Source organism: Rhea pennata, chromosome 16, assembly GCF_028389875.1.
Source record: "Rhea pennata isolate bPtePen1 chromosome 16, bPtePen1.pri, whole genome shotgun sequence".
Lineage (NCBI taxonomy): Eukaryota > Metazoa > Chordata > Aves > Rheiformes > Rheidae > Rhea > Rhea pennata.
This window is the reverse complement of record NC_084678.1, coordinates 16286953-16309851: the sequence shown is the minus strand read 5'-3', so window position 1 is coordinate 16309851 and position 22899 is coordinate 16286953. Positions and strand designations below refer to the sequence as shown.

General features: G+C 47.6%; 1 protein-coding gene across 1 annotated transcript in view; it reads left to right on the top strand.

Moving 5' to 3' along the window:
* Window positions 1–21055, top strand: part of MYT1 (myelin transcription factor 1) — a 36031-nt gene extending 14976 nt beyond the window's left edge. The window contains exons 9-20 of the mRNA XM_062588945.1: window positions 1090–1214; window positions 2029–2298; window positions 2982–3136; window positions 5965–6027; window positions 6243–6311; window positions 12006–12068; window positions 12621–12704; window positions 17608–17829; window positions 18427–18518; window positions 19070–19173; window positions 19284–19427; window positions 20915–21055. Coding sequence (XP_062444929.1) covers window positions 1090–1214; window positions 2029–2298; window positions 2982–3136; window positions 5965–6027; window positions 6243–6311; window positions 12006–12068; window positions 12621–12704; window positions 17608–17829; window positions 18427–18518; window positions 19070–19173; window positions 19284–19427; window positions 20915–21055 — 1532 coding nt within the window. The remainder of the gene's footprint in view (window positions 1–1089; window positions 1215–2028; window positions 2299–2981; window positions 3137–5964; window positions 6028–6242; window positions 6312–12005; window positions 12069–12620; window positions 12705–17607; window positions 17830–18426; window positions 18519–19069; window positions 19174–19283; window positions 19428–20914) is intronic.
* The last annotated feature ends 1844 nt before the right edge of the window (window positions 21056–22899 follow it).

Here is a 22899-nt window from a genome sequence, read left to right as displayed (position 1 = left end):
TCTTATATTTCGAGTTCATAATGGTAATAATAAAGCCATTTTACTCTGTTGCAACACCAACCAAGGTTGTCTGGCTGCTTTACAAACATCGGGCCAAACCTTACCTGTCTTCCTTGGGCAAGACTCCCACTGAAGGGGGTGGAAGTTTTCCCTAAATAAGGGTGTAGTGAAACGAATTAAGAATTCGAAGATGTTGCTGATCAGCTCGGAATACAGCCCCCGGCCCTCTGATGTGTGTGAGATGAGATGATCCTGTCCGTGCCCAGTGAAGCTACCGACTTCCGAGGGACTCCACGTGCCTCAGGGCCCTTCTAAATGGGTCCAGTTTCGAGACAAGGCCAAGTTTATTGGGGATTAACCCTGAGAAATACTGAGTCTCACCGACTCCCTTTTGTTTCATAGGTGTGGAGGGAACATCGCATCTCCAGCACCGCGGTGCTCTGGGCTACGATACCTGATAATGAATAGCGCAGCGTAGGGATCGCAGGCGGCTGTGTAATAACTCCTATTATTCAGCTATATTTAAGTGGTATGACAGCTGTCAGAACATCCATATTTCACTGGTGTCATCATCAGAAGCTCATATTTCCTGGCCATGTTCTACTATTAATATAATTTTTTAAATTACAAGTCTTCATATGTGACACAAGAAACCTCCCTCTAAGTCAGTTCTGCGGATAAGTTATGAACATATGGAGAACATGGGAAGAGCCAGGAAGCTTCTCTAAGCTTTCTCCTTTGAAATCTTCCAGTGAGAGAGAGTTTTAATGAAGAAGATGGCTCAGTTAATGAATTAACTTTCCACATCAAGAGACTTTTGCACAAGTTCCTGGCTGCAGCCAGCACTGCTACCATTGCACATCCCTAGCAATAAATGGATTTGTAATAAATACCGGTTGCCACTGAAACTGCTAATATGTTAGCTGTGTCAGACTGACTTAATGTCTGATCGCTACTTGTGCCAGTTATACATTAGCCTTGTGTTGTTCCTTCTTCTTTTTATTCCAGCCAAACCTTTTCCAAAGGCCTCTTCCCCCAGCCACAGCCCCTCCAGCAGTTACGTGAAGAGCACTTCATCTTCCTCTACAGGCTTCGACTACTCCCACGACGCCGAGGCTGCGCACATGGCTGCCACTGCCATCTTAAACCTCTCCACCCGCTGCTGGGAAATGCCTGAAAATCTCAGTACGAAGCAGCAAGAGGCTCCCAGCAAGGTGAGCCCAGCACGTCCATGCTCAGGGTGCGCTTGACCCCTGGTGCTAGAACAGAGAGGAGCCGGCTGGGACAGGCTCTTCGGATCTGCAGCAGAGCTGCTGGTTAATTTTGATGTAGAAAATAGTGTGTTAATACTTCAAGTTTTGCATGCAAGGAACACTTTCGTTTTTTTTCGTGCCTCTCATTTTGATCCTACAAATGGAGAGGAAATGCAGAGACTTCTCAGAGTGAGCAGAAGGGATTGAACCCTTTCACTCCTAAAATGCCACGAGTGACACACACTGTTTGAGGGAGGTATTCTTGGCTATGAGCAAGTTATGGAGACGCAGCAGGGCTCAAATTACCCATCTGAGACAAGCATAATTTCCAAGTAGATTCTCAGGGCTGGATTTAATTGCTCACTGGTAGATATCCGATGCTGTTTGAGATGGCCTTGTGTGTCCAGGCTGACCTCTAGCTATTTTTTTTAGAAGAGCACCAGTTTTCCAGAGGTCCTGTGTTGCACCCCCAGTCTTGAGTGGGTATCTTGGATGACCTGGGGCATCATAGATGTCACTAGATGTGTTTAGACAATGGAGTCAAACTCCTAGGTTGCTTTTAGCACAGTCATATGTTTGTGTAGCCTGTTTCTGAAATTATTTCTGAAAATATTTATGAAAAAGTATCCCTTACTATTCAGTTCCTTCTAACTGACTGCAGAGAAGAAAGGATGTGAATGGCTTGCCCCCTGCACTGCAAAAGACAAATAGGGTCAAAATCCCTTTAGGGAATTGCTAGCAGTGGCTAACTTTGGGCCTTTTTCCAAACTTTCAGTCCATGGACATTGAGGTGGATGAAAATGGGACTTTGGACTTGAGTATGAACAAGCACCGCAAGCGGGAGAGCGCCTTTCCCAGCAGCAGCAGCTGCAGCAGTAGTCCCAGCATGAAGTCCCCAGATGTGTCCCAGCGCCAAAACAGCACCAGTGCCACGAGCAGCACCATGACCTCCCCTCAATCCAGCCAGACCTCCCGCCAGGATGAATGGGATGGACCCATTGACTACACTAAACCAAATCGTCAGCGGGAAGAGGAGCCAGAAGAGGTGAGTGACAACTTTAGCTATTCAGCTAACACTTCATGGGGTTCTGAACACCGTGCGTGCTTGCACAGCTGTCTTGTTTTACCCAAGCATCCTACTTTACCCTTTGAGCCTAGGAGAGAAGTACTGTTAGCTTTGGCTTCAGTGCTACCAGACTCAGCTGCACACAACCAGGCAGAGCCAGAACCTTCCTGAGGGTGAACATTGCCCCACCCGGCTGGCAGGTGCTCTTGGCCTCACTGGGGTGCTCCTGCCAGGGAAGAATCTCACACTTCTATGGTTTTGCGCCTACAGTGCTTCCTTCACTATGTATTCTTTCAACTCATTTGCATTAGTGGTGCTTCTGATGCTGATCCCTAGGATGGTTTATATCTGCCATTAGCAGATACGACCCCTTGTGCCATTAGCACAAGGTGCCACCTTGAAGGTGCAATAATCTAGCCGCTACTCCTTGCCTGGGTGCAGCTCCAGGCACAGGGAGCAATGCAATGCAGGGGCCCATAGGGCAAGGTGGAGGGTACGAGGGGAATCACGCTGATCCCTATCCCTACAAGACCTGGGAAGCCCAGGTGAAAATCCCAGTCCCTATACAGGTTTGTTTTATGTGTTTCTTCTCCTATAAAACAAAGAAATCACAGCAGCAATGAACACCACTGCATCCACTTTTTCTGGCTGTTTTCTTGCAGTCAGAGCCTGCAGCTCATTCTTTTGCCTCCTCGGAAGCTGACGAGCAAGAAGTGTCGGAGGAAAACTTTGAAGAACGAAAATACCCAGGGGAAGTTACTTTAACCAACTTCAAGCTCAAATTCCTCTCCAAGGACATCAAGAAAGAACTGCTCACGTAAGTGCTGCCTTCTTGTCTTTTTCTCCAAAATGCACAAAATCCTCAGGACAGCCAGGTAGGTAGAAGATGGAATTTGACAGAAATAAATACACTTTAAAAGTTAGTTTAGCCATGTTTCTTACTGTGCTGGTGTCATTTCATGTGAGCACTTCAAATGAAAGCTTAAAGAGAAACTTCCACCCTCTGACAACTTCAGATCATTAAGGCAGAGTATATTCCCATATGGCCTTCTTGAAATTCTGTCCTGATGAAGAGAACTTTCTGTGGAACTCTCGGATTCACGGAAGTGGCCATGGAAACATCTTTGCAAGGTTCATTTTCCTTTGTGTTTTCCTGCAAGAGTTCTTCTGACAGTGGTGGGAGTCTGTCCAATTTTCTGCCCCTTCACATACGAGACATGGTTGGTTCTTTGCAGCCAATAGACTCAAGGGAACTCAGTGCCTTCTCAGTGGAGATGTTGAACCACAGACCATGAAGTCACTGGTAAGGCAGGGCTTGTTGGCTATTAAATGTAGAGCACTGAGTTCCATCACCACGAAACTGCAGAGACCATAAAATGATGGCTGTGAGCGCTATGGCTACAGTGAGATTGCTGTTGTGTTGCATTTTAAATTGGAGAGAGACCTTAGCGAAGCTCACACCTATGCATTCATGAATTTGGGGGGGGAGAAGGGGGGGCAGAAATAGACCCCAGAACTTTTCTATAAGATAAGGTGTCATTCCTTATCCTCGCTGATTCCACAACCTAGTGGTTAATATTTAGAGCCTGACCCAAATGTTGCTGCTTGGATCTGGCTCAGAATTAAAGGGAGGTCAGGATCAGTTTTGAAGTTGTGGTAGGAGGTCTCCTTTCCCATCTGCTGTGCTTAAGCCTCTTTCCTGTACATCTTACCTTTCTGCATGTTAAATAAGAAAGAGCTGACGGGCTTCATTTCCCCCACCTTATACTACTTGGCTCATTATTTGGCTACACAAGTGGGAGGCTGAGGGAGCTGTGTAAATAGTCAGGGAAGAGATCCATGGGGGCAAATAAGAGCAGGAACAGTATCTTCCCTAAATGAGCAAGACACATATTAATGCCTTACACAGAGCTCTAAAGGCTTCCCCCCCCCCCTTTTTTTTTTAATCCAGCGGTGATGTGAGTAGCAATTTCTGAGGTAAAGCCCTGAAGTCCTTTTGTGCTTTAATAGTATTATGAAGGTAGAAAAAATTTCTAAGTGGAAACATCACTGGAAATAAATGGTGGTGTGGGCAGCCCTGAGTCTTCTTTCTCCATTTAGCCTCCTTGATCCTTTCTGACCCAGTGACTATACTGAAGTTAACTCAAGAGCAGATTGTATATTTGTCTATACACTGCGTATATTTGATTCTCCATGTCCAAGTGTAGTCCTTGAGCCTTTTCTGGGTACCAAAGGCAATACCTGTGAAGATGCTTCTCACCTCTACTGTCTTGTAGCCTTCCAACCTGTACAAGAGTGTGTACCACGTAGCTATATATTACCACTACACGAACATCCTCATGCCAGCACTTGTTGCAGGGTTCACTGCTTTTGGGCAGATGTTAGGACCATGAAAGGGACTTGGGGGTATTTTCTTTGCCATAACCTTTGCATGTGCTCCTTGTCCCGTAATGCAGAGGGACAACCAGAGGGACAACAGCAGAAACAGGATCCCCAAGACCACCAACTGCACAAACTATGAGCTAGTTTTCCGGTCTTATCCCCAAAAACCATCTGGTTCCTGTGCACTACGTATTGATGGGGGTTACCTTTCCTTATTTTGGGGATACAGACATGCCCAGCGTGGTCCCATGCCCATTCTCCATCTCTTGTGTTTCACAAGTGCTCAACTCGCACAGCTGCCTTTGCAGCTCCTTGTGCTGACCAAAGCCAGATACCAGCTCTCAGGGAAAAGCCATTCCAGAGTCTCATCCTGTTGGGCCAGGCTGGCACCAGCCTCCCTGTGTGTCCCAGGACAAACCTGCTATCTCCCATTTGTCCTTGGCCATGGGGCAGGTAGGGTGATGCTGGCCAAGGACTTTACCTGCTCATGCATGAGATGGATGATTTTAATACCTGGGCACTATGAAGTTCTGATGCCTTTTTCTGTTGCCCATGTAATCTCTTAGGAAGTCAGGGGAGAGGGATGGGTATGAAAGGCAGCCAGATTGAGCCATCAGTCAGGGATGCAGCCAGGTTTGAGTGTCCTCAATCTAGGAGCCCCAAGGCACTAGAGCCAGAGGTTCCTTTTATTTCCTATTGGAGTGAATAGCATTTTCAATCTTTTCTTTGCAGCTATGAGAGCTGAAAAAAGTCTTTTCAGAAAGCTGAAAACTGAGGCTTTCAGGGAATAACCTGATTCCAACAGCCAGAGCTTTAATATTGCAAAATATCATCTGGACTGGCAACACCCAGGCAGTAAATTTGACTCTTTGTTCATGCCATCCAGCAGACTGTTTCAAATCTTCCACTGTCACCAAGCAAACCAAACAACTGAATATTTTTTCACATTTTGCTACAAATTTCTTCTTTACGGAGACTTGTTGTGATTTTTTGGGAACAAAAAAGGAAAGAAAGGAGGCTGGAATGGAAACATCTAGTTTATCTGCATGCAAACATACAAACAGCTGCTGAGGTGGTGGTTGAAGTGGGTAGGGAGATAGAGGAGACGGAGGCTTGTCCCTGGGCCGGGGCCAGCTCCGAGCAGGGTGATCCCCCGGGCAGACCCCAGGAAACCTCAGCTGGTTTTGCACAGACATAGGTCTTGGATGAATTCATTTCCTTCCAGCACTTACCCTTGTTGTTGTTGTTGTTGTCGTTGCTCAGTTGCCCTACGCCAGGCTGTGACGGCAGCGGACACATCACGGGAAACTATGCCTCTCACCGCAGGTTGGTCGACCTTTCTTTCTGACTCTAAAGACAACTTTTTTTTTAGAGTATTTTTTTGACCATGTGGATCGTTTCGTTCTGTTTCCTCCCTACTTCTGTTCCCCTTCCCCACTCCCCAGCCCTTTTTCTTTTTCCTCCTTCTCCCCCTACCCCCCCCCCTTTTTTTTTTTTTTTTTTTTTTTGCTTATCCAGATATTCCATCTCTTCTCTTTCAGCCTTTCTGGTTGTCCTCTTGCTGACAAGAGCCTCAGAAACCTCATGGCTGCCCACTCTGCTGACCTCAAGTATGTTTGCGCTCAACTTGGAACTCCCCCCTTTTTTTTCTTTCCCCTCTCCCTTTTTCTCTCTTCCCCTCCCTGCCCCCCCTCTCCTCATGCTGTGCTTTTGCTTTTTCATCCCTTCCCCTCTCCATTCAAAAAGATGATCAAAATCCACCAGCGATGAGTTCTGGTGGAGAGTCCGGTCTCCCACTGTCACGCTGGGAAGAGGCTCACGTGCAAATACGAGTGCTTGGGAAGGCTCGTTTTGGGGACAGGGCTCACAGAGCTAGTCAGAATTGACCTGAACTCCTGGCAGGCTTTCTTGGGGGCACTACAGAAATACGCTATTTTCTTTTCCATTTGGAGTCTTTTCCCAAGCTCTTGCTACCTAGTTTGCGACATAACCCTTTTCATTCAACGTTTTTGTGTGGCCATCAAATAATACAAAACCCAGAGAAAGGCACACGCTTTATTATTGCATAGAGGCACAGCTGGGAAAATACCACCAGGACACAGCAGAAAGAAGCCAACTCTTTTGGAGAACCTGGTATGCTAATTATATGCTAAATTTTAGGGGCTGTTCAGGATCCAGTGACAGAGATTTCTATTCATTTCAATAGGAGTTTGATTTGCGGGGGAATGAAAGCGAGAGAAAGAGCAAACAATGATCCGCGGGGCCGGATCCTCAGCAGCTGCAAACAGGCACGTTTGAGTCCGAGTCAATTAACCGGCGCTAAGCGGCTCGGAGGCGCTCGCGGCTTCTTTGTTTCCATCTCCGCTCCCGAACGGGGGAATCCGGTCTCAAAACTTTCATTCAAATCTGCTCCTCTGAATCGCGTTCGCAGCTTTGCTGACTTCTTCCCAAAGCCGCCTCGTTTTCAGTAGCGGATTTATTCCTCGCGAGAGAATTTCCCCAATGTTCTCTTATGTGCCTTCCCCTAAGGAAAGACTTAGTAGATATTGTATTTAAAATAGGTGGAGACACTTAGCAGGGATACTTCTCCACTCAAAACCCAACCCAAATCTTTAGGGAGAGCTAGTTGTGAATTTGTTTGCAACATCTCCTCCATGGAGCCAGCCCGTCTTTCAGGGCTGATTCTCCTCTTAGCTTCTTGCTTTGCTGAATCCAATTTTAGGATTATTTGGACGCTAAGTTATTCATAACCATACGTACAACTGAAGAGGCCTCTACTGAGAATAAAACCTCGTAGGGGGGCTTTGCATTGCAAAGGCTTATCATAAAAAGCTGTATGTCCTAAGGAGAGGAAAGGGAGGGAGGAGGAGAGGAAGATGAAGGGATTTGCCTGAGTGTGTCCGTGGAGAGGCTCAGACTCCAGCCTGCATCTCCAGTCTCCCACCGCCAACCCACAAAGAGCTGCAGGAGGGCAACTGAGTCCCTTCATGCGAGAAAAACTGCGTTTCGGAGATGCATTTCTTTGGGGGCTGAAATTGTGCTGGCGCACACATACTCTGAGCCCTCTTTCTCTCCTCCCAACCGCAGGAAATACTGCTCCCTCGAGGGGTGAATACTGAACCTTCGCACCTCCTGCGATACCAAAGCTGCCTTCGCAGGAGCAGCTGGCGCTGGCTGAGGCACAAGCTTAAGCAAAACCGTGCTGGCGAGTAGCGTATGGGAAGAATGTTTGCAGAAAACAGAGATGCAACTGGCCATGCTTGGAGCTGTGCTAAGGATAAATTGTAGCATCAGCCTCTTTGCTCAGTGGAGGGGGGTCAGTAAGCCCCCAGGGTCCTTAGGACGGTCCAGAGGCCACGCGCCCCCGGCACTGCTCGCCGTTCCACCGCTGCTGCGGGTGGCCGTGCCAGGAAGCCCGCTCCGTACCACAGAGGAACAAAAGGAAGTTGGATTAGTCGATATTAATAGCATATTCCGGTGGACAGAAAGGACATGCATGATTAGTGCTAAGTATACTTAATGTGCATTATAGCCAATATATATTTTAAAAGCACCTCTTAAGAGAGAGCTTTGCTGAACTGGTGTTTCTCCAGCAGCCTGAAGAATAGCCAAGTGATCATACAATTAGTACTAAAGATATTAAAAGCTGTCAGCCCCAGTGTCCGTTTTCAGTACGGGTCAGGAGAAAAAATAGAGTTATTTCTGAGACAGAGTCACTCAGAGAGTTTGATGTTCAGGGCGTCCAAACCTGACAGGTTCCCCTGAAGCCTTCAGGCATTTGATGTTAGCACTATTTATCAAAATCATATATCGAATTGGAGAATTGTGGACAAAACAAAGCTTTTTAATTCTATTTCCCAAATATTGTTTTGTTTTTATATCCTGGTAAGGATGACAGCATAGTTAGAGAGGAAGGGAATAGGATTCAGGGATCTTGCAGACACCGTAGTCATATCTTTTCCACAACTTCAGATAAGGCTATGTCAGCATTTCTATTATAAATCCTATTTCAGGGGTTAATATCCCTGATATAAAAAAAATAGCTCCAGGCTAGAACATCCAATAAAATGTCTCTGTCAGAATGATTTGTCTCCAGATAATTAAAAATAAAAATCAAATCACTTCTTTCACCTCTTTAAAAGTACTGAAAGGCAAAAGGAATTAGATGTTAGTGTTTTCGTAGTTTCATCCCATCCCGAAGCTACAACAAAGCAATAGTTTTGCTTGCTAATTTAGCAGTGTGTAACAGCCAAATGCCACAAACACACAGGAGTCTCCTAAACCTGTATTTTCTAAACGATACAGAGGATTTGCACCTCATCAACGTTCTGCTAGATCTGTCTCTGCCGTGGCCCATCACACTGCTGCATTTCAGTTCATCTCTGCTGGACCTGTGCGTATTTGCTCCCCTGGGACTGGGCAGGCTGAGCGTTGCTCCTTACTTAGTCTCCCAGGCGTCTTTTGGGGACCAGCATGTGTCCCTGCTGTCCCATCCTGTGGGCTCTTTCTGCCCTCCCCTGAGGTGGTCCTCAGTTATTAGCTGCATCCCTTCCCGGAGGAGCTGTTGCAGGAGGTTCAGATTTACCTCTCCCCTCTGTTAGGGACGTGTGATGACTCCTGAACATGGTTTTCATGATTGCTTAGGTTCACATGTTTTGTAACATCTCCAAAAAATCGTTCAGTCTTTGCTTTATCTAGCAAGAAAGAGGAAGAAAGACAAAATGGCAAAGTATCTCATCTATTTCAATTCCTTATTTTTGATCAAACTTTCCTTTAAGTTTTGAGGAGTTCTCCAAAGAGCTCAGGATCCCTCTGCCCCAAATACGCTTTCTTTTCTGATTTATGGACTCCCTCCCATTTGTCCAGCTGGTTTCCTTCTGTTACCACCATCCTGTGGTGAAAACCAAGCCCTTTCCCTCTCTTTTGGCAGGGGCTTTCCTGATCAATCCTGACAAACAACCAGAGTCTCTCCAGTAGCAATCCAACTCCAGGGTTTTCCTGCTGGAAAACTGGTTTGCGCTGCCCAGTGTGCTATCATCTTAGCCAAAGATGCTCATCTGAATGGATGATCTGCAGCGTTAAATGAACCTTGACACTCTAGGTCAGGCACCAGATTTTTTCTGAGTGTGGGAAAATTTGCATATTGCTTTCCCCGAATATGCTGGCCGTGGAGGCTGCACGCACATCTGCTACACGGTTGCCTATCAGTTTACTGAGGTGTCCTGGAGATACTGGGCTTTTAAACAACGATCCCCGTTCTGCTGCAGCCAAACAACCAACGGTATCAAGCACTAGTGGCTTTAAAAACGGGGATTGAGAAAGCAGAGGCACAGCAAAATTCCCCCGGGAAGGCAATCTGCAGCTTGCAGCTGGGCTGCACTGGGCACGTGGAGCGGCCACGGTCGTGCCGATGCGATCGTGGTACGGTCAGGTGAAGCTCCGCTCAGGGAGCTGTGCGGTGTCTCACGCTCAGCACCCATAAAAACCGACCCTCTCCCACTCATCCTACCGAGGCAGCGTGGATTTTTCCCTCCCTGGATCCTAAACACTTGACTCAAAACAACGCTAGCTAATTGGCAGGCTGGCATGCACATCCCCGCCTGGGACTTCTCGCCTCTTTTCCTTGTCCCCATGACAACTTTTATGTCTGCATGTCACCTACAGCATTCGGAGCAGATCTTTATGCTCGTCGTACTTCATATTCCATCACCTTTCCCACTGCTGTGGCCTTAATGATGCAGCGCTTAACTCGCACCATTATCTTCTTTCTTGCTTGAAAATGTTTGGAGCCTGTGCTAGCTTTTGTGCTGTTTTATGTGATCACAGAAGTGTTCTTCTGTGCTTTAATTTCATTCATGTCTTCGAGCGCTGGATGCTTACCTTCAAACCCATGATCACAAATGTATCTTCAAAGATTCCTTTGTAACGGGAAGAGGCTGAGGAGGGCGGGGGAGATTTTTCACTGAAACATAAAAACTCCTGGTACATTATGTGAAAGGACCTGGTGACTTCCAACCTAGAACCTTGTGGGAAGTGGTTTTCTCCCCCCATGGAGAAACACTCAGGTCTCTTATCCACAGTATTGAAGACCTCAGCAGACCGAGATTAACTGAAATACCATTTGGCTGAGATCCTTTCAGCCTAGGGAGGAGCCATGGCACAACCAGCCAGGGCACAGGGGTCCTGTTCTGCCACTGACCTACTCTGTAACTTGTGGCAAGATGCTTCTCTGCTCTTCGTAAAAGCCAGTCCCCTTCTTGTCTGCACTAAGAGAAAGCTTTGCATGTTCTGACCTTCTAGAGGAATTGCTGAAAAGACATAGCAATTTCTTTGCACTCACGAGCGCTTGCTGTGCTCTGACTATTTCTGTACCTGCTCTGTTGCAAATAGATGGGCTCAGTCCCTCAGGCTGCCTGTCTCCACACCATGCATCTTCCTGGCACTTCTGAGATAGCCATGTCTTGGTTGCCTACTTCTCTTCCCTGCTCGCTTCATATTTCCCAGAGCTTTTTTAGTCCGTACTCACTGGCTTTTGGGGATCCTTCCTAGAGCGGTGCATGTTGCCTGGAGAGCATAACTCATTGACCCCATCCAAGAGCTTTTCTTTTGACTCCTTTTTTTCCTCTCATCCTCATCATCCTCTCATCACTGGCTATTAGAGGAAGCAGCTGGTTTGGGACCCTCCTGCAACTGGGATGGTGTGTTTGTCCTCAGTGAATTCAGCCTCCCACCATGGTAGACAGATCTGAGCTATAAACTTCTGATGGGCTTCTTTGGCCTTGGCCTAGGTGATCCCAGGAGGAGAAAGCTGGATGGACCAGTTCTCCAAGGCTGCAGGGTATTTTTCTGATTTTTTTTTTTGTCTACACTCTCATGCAGTCAAGTGGTAACTGCTCGCTCCTTACACTTTTCTCAGGAAAACGGACACTCTCTGGGACGTCTTCTTCCGCCTCCTTTCTTTGCATCCTGGGAGCCATCCCTGCAGTGAGCCTGGGAGCGGTGGTGCTCAGGTGCCGTCGGGCCCCGGGCTCTCTGCTCTCGGGGAGCTGCCCGGGGCCGTGCTCCGGGACACCCCGTCTCCTCCCGCTGCCGGCACCGACCTCTCGCAGCACAACGACTTTTGTACTGTGGGCATTACGGGCTGGACGTTATTCTTACAGAATATTGTGGCGAGGGAGAGGGGACTATAAGAAAGAAGCTTTTGTGTTGCTGATCCCTAGATTTTTCTTTGAAATAAGCTATCCTAGTGCTCCGATCCACCATATTCATCCCTGGGCTAATCGGAGCCTCCCTTTCTTCTGCAGGTGCCCTACTCCTGGTTGTGATGGTTCTGGTCACATAACAGGAAATTATGCATCGCATAGAAGGTAAGATCTTCCTTTAAATTATTTCTTCCCATAGTCTCTTTCTATTTTTTTTCTCTGCAGTGGGCAGAGTTGTAAAGTTCTGAATAAAACATTAATGTTACTGACAACCGAAGCCTATTTTCATCTCTTTAATCTGACTTTTTTTTTTTTGATGTTTTCAGCATCTGATTAGAAGCTCCCTTCAGTAGAATAAAAGACAAAGGGTCAGATTTTAGCTGATGCAATGTTCCTGTTAATAATGCTACCTATTTATGACTTCTATTATCACTTTAGAACATTAATAGAGGAGATCTAAGCCTTCGGTTTCAACAATTCCATTAAACATCACAGGCTGTTAGCAGATATCTTCTTATCTAGACACCATTAATTACTGTCCATCTCGCTCAAATATATTTTTTTTTTCCTCCTGACTTCTCCTCGTGATGTGAAGCTGCAAAACGAGCGAGATCAAAACATTGTGCTAAATTCAAGGGAAAGATGACTGGAGCGGGGGAATATAAAATGCAGTAATTCTGCCAGTGAGACAGCCCTTTCTTCTCTTTTTAAACACAGTCTGTCAGGCTGCCCTCGTGCCAAGAAAAGCGGAATCAAGATAACCCCGACAAAAGATGATAAAGAAGACCCCGAGCTGATGAAGTAAGTCTGGAGAAAAGCCTCCGAGCGGATCAGTCAGCAGATCGGTTTCAGGCCGCGCGGATGTGCGCGCGCGAGCAGCTTCCCGAGGTGCAGCCCGGAGCTCCGTGCCCCAGGAGCCGAGCGGGGGCCCGAGCCGGCGGCGCAGCCCAGCGCCGCGTTGCAGAGCTCGATGGGCCGCGCGAGGCTGGGGCGAGCGCTGCGACACCTTGTCCCGCCTCATTCCGACGCGTCCTTCCCCCCCCCCCCCCCCCCACCGACGTCCAAAGCGCTGCTGCAATTTGCGTTGGAAAATCGTGGAGGCGGAGGGAAGGTGGCAGTGTGTTTTTATTTGTTGTCCAGGTGTGAAGCGCGAGCGCAGACGGTTCTGCTCCTGTCTGTGCTTTAAATAATTCATGCCAAAAATCAGTACTGTTGTAAATGAGGGGTGAAAACGGGTGAGTTGCTGCAGGTTTTGCAGGACGGCAACAGGCAGGTTAGGGGTGCTGATGGGTTCACTTAACTCCCAGGAACAGGGGAGAAATGGAAAAATATCCAGCACTGAGTAGGGGCAGGATCTGGTTAGGCTGAATAAGATGCGTTTTGAAGTCTTTTCCACAGCTGAGTATTCAAAGGGGAAAACTGCAAAAGCTCTTTCCTGCTGCCTCTGGCTGAATTTTTCAAAAAAGCCAAAGGGTTTTGTCCTACGGGGAGCAAAGATTTTAAATCCTTAGTTTGCTTCAAGAGGTTTCCTCTTATGTGTTACCCACTGTCCTGACGTCTTGCAAGTTGGAGACGTGGCGACTCCGTGTTTGGGGCCGGACGCGGGGTCTAGGTCTCTGCCTCGAGGTCGAAGCCTTTGCTGGAGGGCAGGAGCAGCCCTGGCTCCAGAATGCAGTTTTTGATTAAAGCAGGTTAACCCCAGCCTTTCGGGAACCCATCCACTAATCCAGCAAGTGCAGATGGAAGAGGGGTGAAAAGAAAAATGGCAAGACTTATCATCCGCCTCCAGGATTTCCTGGATATGCTGGAACGGCCCAGGAGAGCCAGCGCTTGCAGCCAAACCCCTTTGCCAAGGCAGGCTGCCCCCCAGAGCATGCCTTTTTTAGCTCCTCCTTTCCTGAAGCAAACTTCATCCTTGCAAAACAGCGAAGGTGAACACTTTGCACCTCTGGGTACCAAATTCTGCCTTGGATCAGACGGATTAATTAGCTGTTTGCGCTTCCCACTCTTCTGCAGGTGCAAGGATAGGGGGGTGCGTAACGAGCCCAAAGCGCTGTGCAATCGTACACCCTGGTGTCTGCTGGAACAGGGATGCAGTAGCGGGTAGAAAGGACATTTAAGAAACCAATGATATTTGAGCCATCTGCTCTGTTCTCAGTCTTCAGTCTACAGGAAGGAAAGCCTCCAAGTTAAATGAGCTGTGTGATAATTAGCGGGAGTTAGCGGAGTTTATTAAAAATTAAGCAACATACTTGAGAATCTACGGGAGAAAAAAAAATAAAAAGCTTTTTGACTCCAAAGTCCTAAATTGCCAGTGCAGGAGTTGTGCAGTTGTAATGCTGCCCCGTTAACCACTGGCAAATCAAAGGTGCTGCCAGAGCGTTCGTGGGTTTCCTCATCCGTGCTTGCCCCGTTCGCCTCCGGGCTGCCGGGTAGCCGGCCGGGGCCGGGCCAGGGAGGTGCCAAGCAGCTCTCCCAGGTGCCGTTTCATTGCAAAGGGGCCGTTTCTCACTGCGAAGCAGAAAGGGCCCCTTGCATGGCCGTTGCATCACGATGCAGCCGCTGCTTGCGTAGGAAGGAGGGACGAGCTGTAAGCGCAGCAGGGGGGACGCAGAGAGTCTCCAGCAGGACTGAGGCCCCCCCTTGGCCTGGGCAGCAATGCCCCGCGCTCCGTTATTCACAGGATGAACAAAGACGGGCAAAAAGACCAGCAACGATGCAACGATGCCGTTGTCGCCCCATCCCCTGGAAAGCTAGCGTTCAGTCTCCTGCCACAAGGCACGCTCCAGCGGAGGTCCCTGCAGGTTCGCATTGAGGAGGCTTATCCCTAATTCCACTGCTCCATCCGCGGACCGAAAGCCACTTGGAGCGTGTCCGAGCTTTGCACGTTGCCACTGAGGAGAAAGTAATTTAGTCCCTGTAGTTTTGCTGCTCATCCTTCAAGTAATTTGCTGCAGATGTGGTTGAGCAAATCACCTCAACCTTCAGCCTAGCCTTGGCGTCAGATGAGAACATCCTGGGCTGCCTAATTGATCAAGCGCTGCTAGTGCTTCCGTTAAATAATAATAATAAAAAAAAAAATGTAAAAAAAGTCCAAGCCAGCTGTTTTGCACAATAAGGCTCTGGTTTATTTTTTTATCAATAAAAGTGTAATGAAAGTTAAATTAACAGTGTAAAATATGTAACGGTTGGGCCATAATGGCGCACGCTAAATGCTGGGGCTTGTCTCTTTCCTCGCTCTCTCTCTCTTTTTTTTTTTCCCTCTCTTTTTCCTCCTGAGGATTCAGTAATTTGCTCGTGATCATATAAAAGCAATGATGTTATGAATTTACCGAGGATCCTGCTGGCAGGGATATTATAAGTGAATTGTGCTGCATTTGCAGCTGATTAAAATCGAGATCAGCATTTTTCAAATTATCTTGGGAAAATAGCGGGTGCAGAGCTCCCCCCTCCAGCTGCCAGCTCCCCGCGGTCCGCCGGATAAACGGCACGGGCGCTCGTTCCGGTGGCGCAACGCGGCTTGCGACTTTCAGGAACGGCTCAGTGGGCGTTTCGCTAGGAAAACTCCAAGTCCCTGATTACTTTCACGTAGAGGACAAGAGGGTTATTTTTGCTGTTTCTTGCCTACTTTGTTTTTTTTTTTTTATTTTATTTTCCCTTTTATAGGTAGCCTCCCTTGAGTAATAAAATTTTAACTGTATTTATAATTGACTAGCGTCTTTAAACAAACGCGAACCACAGCAGAAGCCTCAGCAGATGCGCCGGGCTTCGGGGAGCGGCGGAGTTTGGTTTGGATGCCACCAGGCAGAGGGGCTGCGCGCGGCCAGGGCAGCGGGTCCCTTCGCCGCGGCTCTCGGCCGCCCGGCCGCCCACCCGAGTCGCGTCCGCTCCTCCCTCACCCCTCTCGAACCTCCCAAACGCTCCCTCCCGCGGCACGGGAGACGCTCCTCGGTCCGGAGGGTGGAAGAGGGGCTGTGTGCGGGGCGGCGTTGTGATCGCGTGGATGACGCTGTGGTTTAGGGCGATAACGCGCTAGCGCCCGCTGGTTTGGTGCAAGCGATTTGGCCTTGGGGTTGCGTCAGGAGCCCCGCGCGAGGCAGCCCAGTTTGCAGTCTTTGCCTTTGATGGTGCAATCAAAATACAGGGATTTTTTTTTTTTTTTAAGATGCTTTTGTGACCTGCTTTTCAGTTGTTCTAATGCAAGTACGAGAATGATGTGACCTCCACCGTGTCTTTTCCTTTTTGGGAGGTTTGTGCTGGTTCTCTCTGGTTCTTTCAAGGGCCAGTCATAACTTTTAATTTCCTGTCTGCCTACCGTACCTGTTGTTGTAAAAGCAGTGCTCTGAAGGGATTCTTCCATTACATGTTTGGTAGAAGTAACTCAGTGTTTCCATTCCTCCCTTCTGGTGCCAGACTTAGAAAGCACCTCACCTTCTACACCAACCCCTCCTGCAGCTCCTGCTCCCCCAGCACCAGTGGGGTCGTAGTGAGGGCTTTCCTTCTGACCTGGTCCCGCTTTTCCGCCCTCCTTCCCTACTTCTCAGCTCAAGATGAACCTCCAACTATGAGAAAAGCTCTCAATTTGATATCAGTGCAGTTAATCTTTAGCTACTAGAATAACATAAAGTTCACTCTGAGTCATGCAGTGCATCGTCTCTAAATGAAGACCGTGTGGGTTTGCTCATGAAAAGTGTTTGGCCAAAAATACCATGAGTATAGGCTGCGGGTCTCAGGTCTGTTGGTCTCTCCTATCCTTACATCGCCTTGCTTTGAGCTTCTGACTGCCTGTTGCCGTCCTTGCAAGGCTTTCCCTTCAGGCTCCATTATTTATACCCAGAGCAGGACCCACCTCCTCCTCTCGCTCTCTGTACCCTTACCGACAAAAAGATCCGGTATAATTAGGTGGCTGCTTGTTCGGCTCTTACGTGGCGGTGAGTTGCTGTGCACGGCCACGTGTCCAAATCCCAGCTTAGCTCTTGTGCTCTGTGCCAAGACGGCGTTCGGAAGGCTGCTGTGTGCAGCTCGGGAAACTGCTGGCTATTTCGGGACCAGTCCGCAGAAGTCTGTAAAGCCCTAATGCTAAAAGCATCCAAGCTTTGACTCAGAAAAGCACCTGCACCCAGTTAGTATATGGAATAAGCTCTAAAAGCCCTGTCCAGTAAGCACTAAAAGCCCTGTCCAGAGACTTATGTCCTGGATGCAATATTTTGGATGGGATCTCAGCTTCTGTTTCTTTATTTATTTGCTCAGAAGAAGCTTTCCAGCCCAGAGGATTATGGGGGAAAAAAAAAAAAAAAAAAAAGTGAAGCTCTGCGTAAGGGAACCTAAGAGCAATTGCTCTTAGGTTATTAATCAGGTAATTATTGCCAGTATTTGAAAACTAGTTGGAGGTATTTTTCTGATGCGTCTCCAATAGTTGTCAAGTTAGAGGACATCAATACCTCCCTCTGGACCACCTTCCTTTAGTGTGTGGAGTCTTAAAGCACATGGAAGGACAGATGCCCAGCTGATGTGGAAGGGCCATGGAGCTGTGACTGTTCACACCAACTAAGCTTCTCCCACAGAAAGGCCAGTTGAAAAACCCAAATATTGAGGCTCACTTCTAAGGCTTCCTTGTTTCTGCTCATCCCTAATTTCTTTTTTACGCTTCCTTACGTCCCTCTTTGTTCTCATCCTGTAATTTATGGTAATTCTCTGTGCCTAGGTGTCCGGTTCCTGGCTGTGTTGGGCTTGGCCACATTAGTGGCAAATATGCCTCTCATCGGAGCGCGTCAGGGTGCCCTCTTGCAGCTCGCCGGCAGAAAGAAGGATCGCTCAACGGCTCCTCATTTTCCTGGAAGTCGTTGAAGAACGAAGGCCCGACCTGCCCTACTCCAGGCTGTGATGGCTCAGGGCACGCCAATGGGAGCTTCCTCACTCACAGAAGGTAAAGAATAAGGTTCAAACCACCTGGAGCATGACTACATTGACATGGCAACTTGGCAGGGTTTTTTTGGACTAGCCTACCTGCTTTAACACCATCCGCATCTTCAGGAATATGAAAGGCGTGATAATTGCTGCTTTTGATGCTACGCTCAGCCAGGCTACTACAAGCTTGGAGTTTTCTGCACAGAGAAAGCGCATAGACTTTCCCACTTCGAAATGGTGAGATGTGAACTAGGCAAAATCATGAAAAGTGATAATTTAATGTTCTTCTATTAGCATGCCAGAGCAGGACTTTGGCACCCAGAACAAAGGTTTGGCACCCAAAGCAGCCAGATTCGTTTCACTTTCCTAGGCTGTCATGTCCTCTCTTCTAGGAAACATTGCATTTTTTAATCTTAGCTGAGAGAAAATTGCTCTTGCTTTATAAATGAGGACTTTTGGGGCATTATTCATAAAGCAATTTCCTCTGCACCATAAAAAGCTTTTAGAAGAACTGTCTCACAGCATGAACTCCACCAAATGGTACGAACTCTTGTTGGGAACATAAGCACCTATAAATACCGAGAGTTTATGAAACCCATTTTTACTTGCTTTTCAGTTTGTCAGGGTGCCCAAGAGCTACTTTTGCTGGGAAGAAAGGAAAACTCTCAGGGGATGAAATTCTCAACACGAAATTCAAGACCAGCGATGGTAAGGGTTTTCACTCCTTTTATCTTACAGATGTAGCAGGAAGTGGAATATTTATTATATATTTTATCTAGAATGTGTTATCACAGAAACCAAATGGATCAGATATTCTTGTCCTTGATTTAAATGAGGAAGGAAGTAGTTATGTTTAAGCTGCCATTGCATACCCAGAAACACACCTGAAGCCCATTCTTGCCTGCTTGTCTAGACTGGGTCACACTTTCTCCTAGTTGACATCCCTGGAAATACTTATATGAATGAGGGTAACAGCATCAGGTGACCGAGACAGACACAGAAATGTTTAATAAATTTGACTACTTCCTCATGTGCCAATTAACTTTCCATTAATTATCAACCTTTCTCACCGAGATGTGAGCTCAGAGACTTGGTGGACGCCTAATAGAAGCGTAGCCATGTAATATCCATGCATGCTTACCCACCACCGTGCCCGGCTGCACGTGCTTTGCGGGGCTGAAGAGGGCAAGTTCGTATTTTTGGAAGTAAATGTGAATGTGAGAGCGTTAGCTGACTGCCTGCGACTTTCCCCCCTGCAGTTCTGGAGAACGACGAGGAGATCAAGCAGCTGAACAAGGAGATCAGTGAGCTGAACGAGTCCAACTCGGAGATGGAAGCAGCCATGGTGAAGCTGCAGTCGCAGGTGTGTGTGCGGGGACACGCGGAGTCCGAGGAGGTGCCGGGCTCGCTGCGGCGCAGCCCCGGGCGCTCCCGACCGCGGCGCGTAACTCTCCGGGGCTCCTTGCTCTGCAGATATCCACCATGGAAAAGAACCTGAAGAACATTGAGGAGGAAAACAAAATCATCGAGGAGCAAAACGAAGCCCTGTTCTTGGAGCTCTCAGGGTTGAGCCAGGCTCTAATCCAAAGTCTTGCCAATATCCGCCTTCCACACATGGTAAGACACCGTTGCAGCTCTGGCTTCTCGGCGGCGCGATCGAGGGAGCCGGGTGACGTCCAGTTTCACCGTAAGGCTCACGTACAATTAAAGAGTGGGAGAAATTCTCGTTATGCGCCTAGCTCGCCTTTAGAGAAGATCAGTACTTTGGCCGTGTCTCTGAAGCTTGCATTGTGTCTCCCCTTTGCTGTCGTTTTCTGCCGCTCTCCCTTTGTATCTATTGTTCTGTCTCATTACATCCGGGAGCATTATCACAAAATAGGAAACTTTATCAAGGGCACCCAGCGCCTTTTAGGCTAAGACAGCACAAGCAGAGATCAGGAGGGATTGGGTTTCAACGTCAGAAAGATCTTACAGCTCCTATTATAATGCAGGTAGTTTCAATTCAGTTTTGAATAGCTGGCAGCCAAAGAATAGCATTCTTAAAGAGAATGTATTTTGTTTAATTTAACAAGGTCTAACAGCCCACAGCATGTTACCATAGAGTTACTGCAAAATGAAAAGACTGCATTAAAATACTAAAACCACAAAAGGCTATTAATTACCTTCTCTCTGTTCCCAGGAATGTAATTACTGTTGTCAAAAACAGGTGTGTGCACGGGGGTCTGTGTGCTGTTGTGGAAGCTGTCCTCTTATAAATAATAAAGACCATCAGGATGATCAGAGAAATGAGCTTTTGATTTATTTTCCTGCCATCATTTTTTGGGAATCCTTTTCATTGGGGTTTGCATTTAAATTCAGGCTTGTTGGAGACAAGCTGTTCTCCAGCAGAGCATTTTTGGATGGTATTCACCCAGCTGCCTAACTGGCAGAAAACCACTCACTGAGTGCTTTTCTGTAAAGCATTTGACACATAAAGGTCAAATAAACTGTTCAGCAAATATTTTTTCAAGGTTTCAGGCAACTCCAATTAAATAATGCCCATGAGATGTGTGTGCTCATTTTATTCCTGTTCTTTTTCTTCCTCGCTCTCTTTCTTTTTCCCCCATGTCCTCCGAGTTAGCTATTTGCAAGGTTTCCACGATGCCCCTCCGAAGCACCCGCTGCACTGCAGCAGCACCCTGGGCTGGGCAGAGCACAGCACCGAGGTGACTGAGTGCCTGTCCTCGCTTTGCCTTTGACTCCCAGCACGTTGCCTCAGCAGTCCATGCCTCCTCTCTTCCTCCGGGCTTTCATTTCCCTGGCTTAATTCAGCCTCAAGCCTGTCAAACTGTCTGCATGCGCTTAACCTGATGCTCTGTTAATAGTTCCATCAGACCACGGCACAAAACCAAGCACCCGCATGAAATCTTGCTGGATCAGGAACCAGACACCAAGATTGTGAGGAATAACCCCACTGAATGTGTACAGTGCCTTGCACTAAAAGGCTCTGACGTTGAAACCTTTAGATGTTGCTCTACACCCAAGCAATTAGTTGCAGAGCGGCATCTCAGCCTCTTCCTGCGAGGACTAATGACACCACTTCTGCTTTGCTGTGTTGGTTGCAGGAGCCGATTAGCGAGCAGAACTTTGAGGCGTACGTGAACACGCTGACGGACATGTACACCAACCAGGAGTGCTACCAGAACCCCGAGAACAAGGACCTGCTGGAGAGCATCAAGCAAGCCGTGAAGGGTATCCAGGTTTAGTGCCGTGGGACGTAGCCGAGTGAGCGAACGAACTGTAAGAGGGAACTTTCACTCCAAGTATTCAGGTTTACAAGTTAGAAAACTTGTTTAATGAATGACAAAAAAAGGACCAAAATGTAACCAAGAGGCCATTTATGAGACGTGGAACTGATCGAACTCAATGTTCTCGTTTACTTAACTTTGGACCTTCTTGAGAAAAGTGGGATTTTTCTACCTGGACCATGAGGTAGATCAGGATGGAAGGTTAAATACTCCAGTAGGCTGTGGGGCTGGGTAGCTGGTGAAGGGCAGGCATCTTTCATGAGTTGCCATGCTTTTGCAGAGTTGATCCACGGGTTAGAACGTTGCAAGAACAGGTTTTGTCTGATCCGAGACTAGCGTGTGACAGGCTTAAACCCTCATGCTGTCTATGGTCTTATGTCCAGATCACTTACTCACACGTGAATTATGTTATATGTTGCTATAAGTGCTGGAGCTGCAAGCTACCTGTAAATCTGAACCTGTGCTGGGCCTCCCAACCCCAAGGTGTTCAGATATCCACTGGGCATGGGAACTCGTAAGTATTATAAAGTAGCTTATTTTTATTTTCTGAAAGAAATCTGAAGAGCAGTTCTGGATCTCCAGTGGAAAGCGCAATGGAAAAAAGGTTCTCAGGGAAGCTTTTGGAGTTTGCAACTACAGTATTCCTTTGTCTGTCTTAAATATGAGAATAGCTATTATGAGTAGGCCAATACCAGATATTTCGTACGGAAGAATTCTAAATGTGTCATGGTCCAGTGCATATGATTTTTTGGAAGTCTATTTGATGACAGTTCTGGTTCTTTTCATTATTGTGATCATCCTAAGAGTGGCGCAGTACTGCCAGTCCAGAGATCATACGTTAATACCGGAGAACGTTTGAGATTGTGATGAACAAAAAAAAAAAAGAAAGAAAAAAGAAAAAAAGCCCAACCAAAAGAGAAATGTTAATTGATGGCCAGCAAAGTGCTCACCCAACGTGAATCATTTGATTTCCTAGAGATATCCACATGGTAATGGGTTTTCTTGGTTTGGTTTTCTACATTTTGTGCAAATATACAGAGCCAGCGCCATTCTGGAGAAAAAAAGGGAGTATTCAGGTATTGGGTATTCTTCCAAAGAAGCATTTTGCAAGCAGTTCGGTACACGCAGCCCACTGTGCACTTAAAGAACAACTACACGAATGTCTTTGCTGAGCTGCTCTGCAGCACCTCGGCCGGCCCCGCGGCCAGCCCAGCGCCGGGGGCATTTCCGAAGCTCTCCGAAAAGCAGGCGGGCCGAGGCGGGCCGGGGGGCCGGGAGGTCCGGAGCACGCTCCCCGCCGCCGCAAATCCCGCGGGCCCGAGCGCTCGGCTCTGCCCGCGGGTCCCGCACGGCCGCTCTCGTCCCAACCGGTCCGCGGGCTGGTGCTGGCGCCGGGAGGCAGAGCCCCGGGAGGAGTTTGCTGACCTACACTAAAAGGCAAAGCTGTTGGTGTCATTTGAGTCCAATCCTGCAGTTTTTTAGGGCATAATCCCAAATTCAGAGAAATTAGTGGAAAGATTCCCGCTGGATCCAGCCTTTAAGCTCACGAGCAACTCGACTCGCGTAGGTGCCCCTGTTGCAGTCAACAGGGCTGCTGCCGTGAGTAGATTTACTCACATGCTTAAGCGTTTGCAGGATCAGACTCCACGAGTTCACTTATTTTAGGACCCATTCCAAGTGCAAAACTAGAAAAGAAAGGGGAAAAAATAATAATTTGAGGTGTTAAAAACACAACGTTCTTAACATGTAAATAGAGTCCAAATTGATTGTGACTGCAATTCAGTTAGTATTTAAAAGTAGAG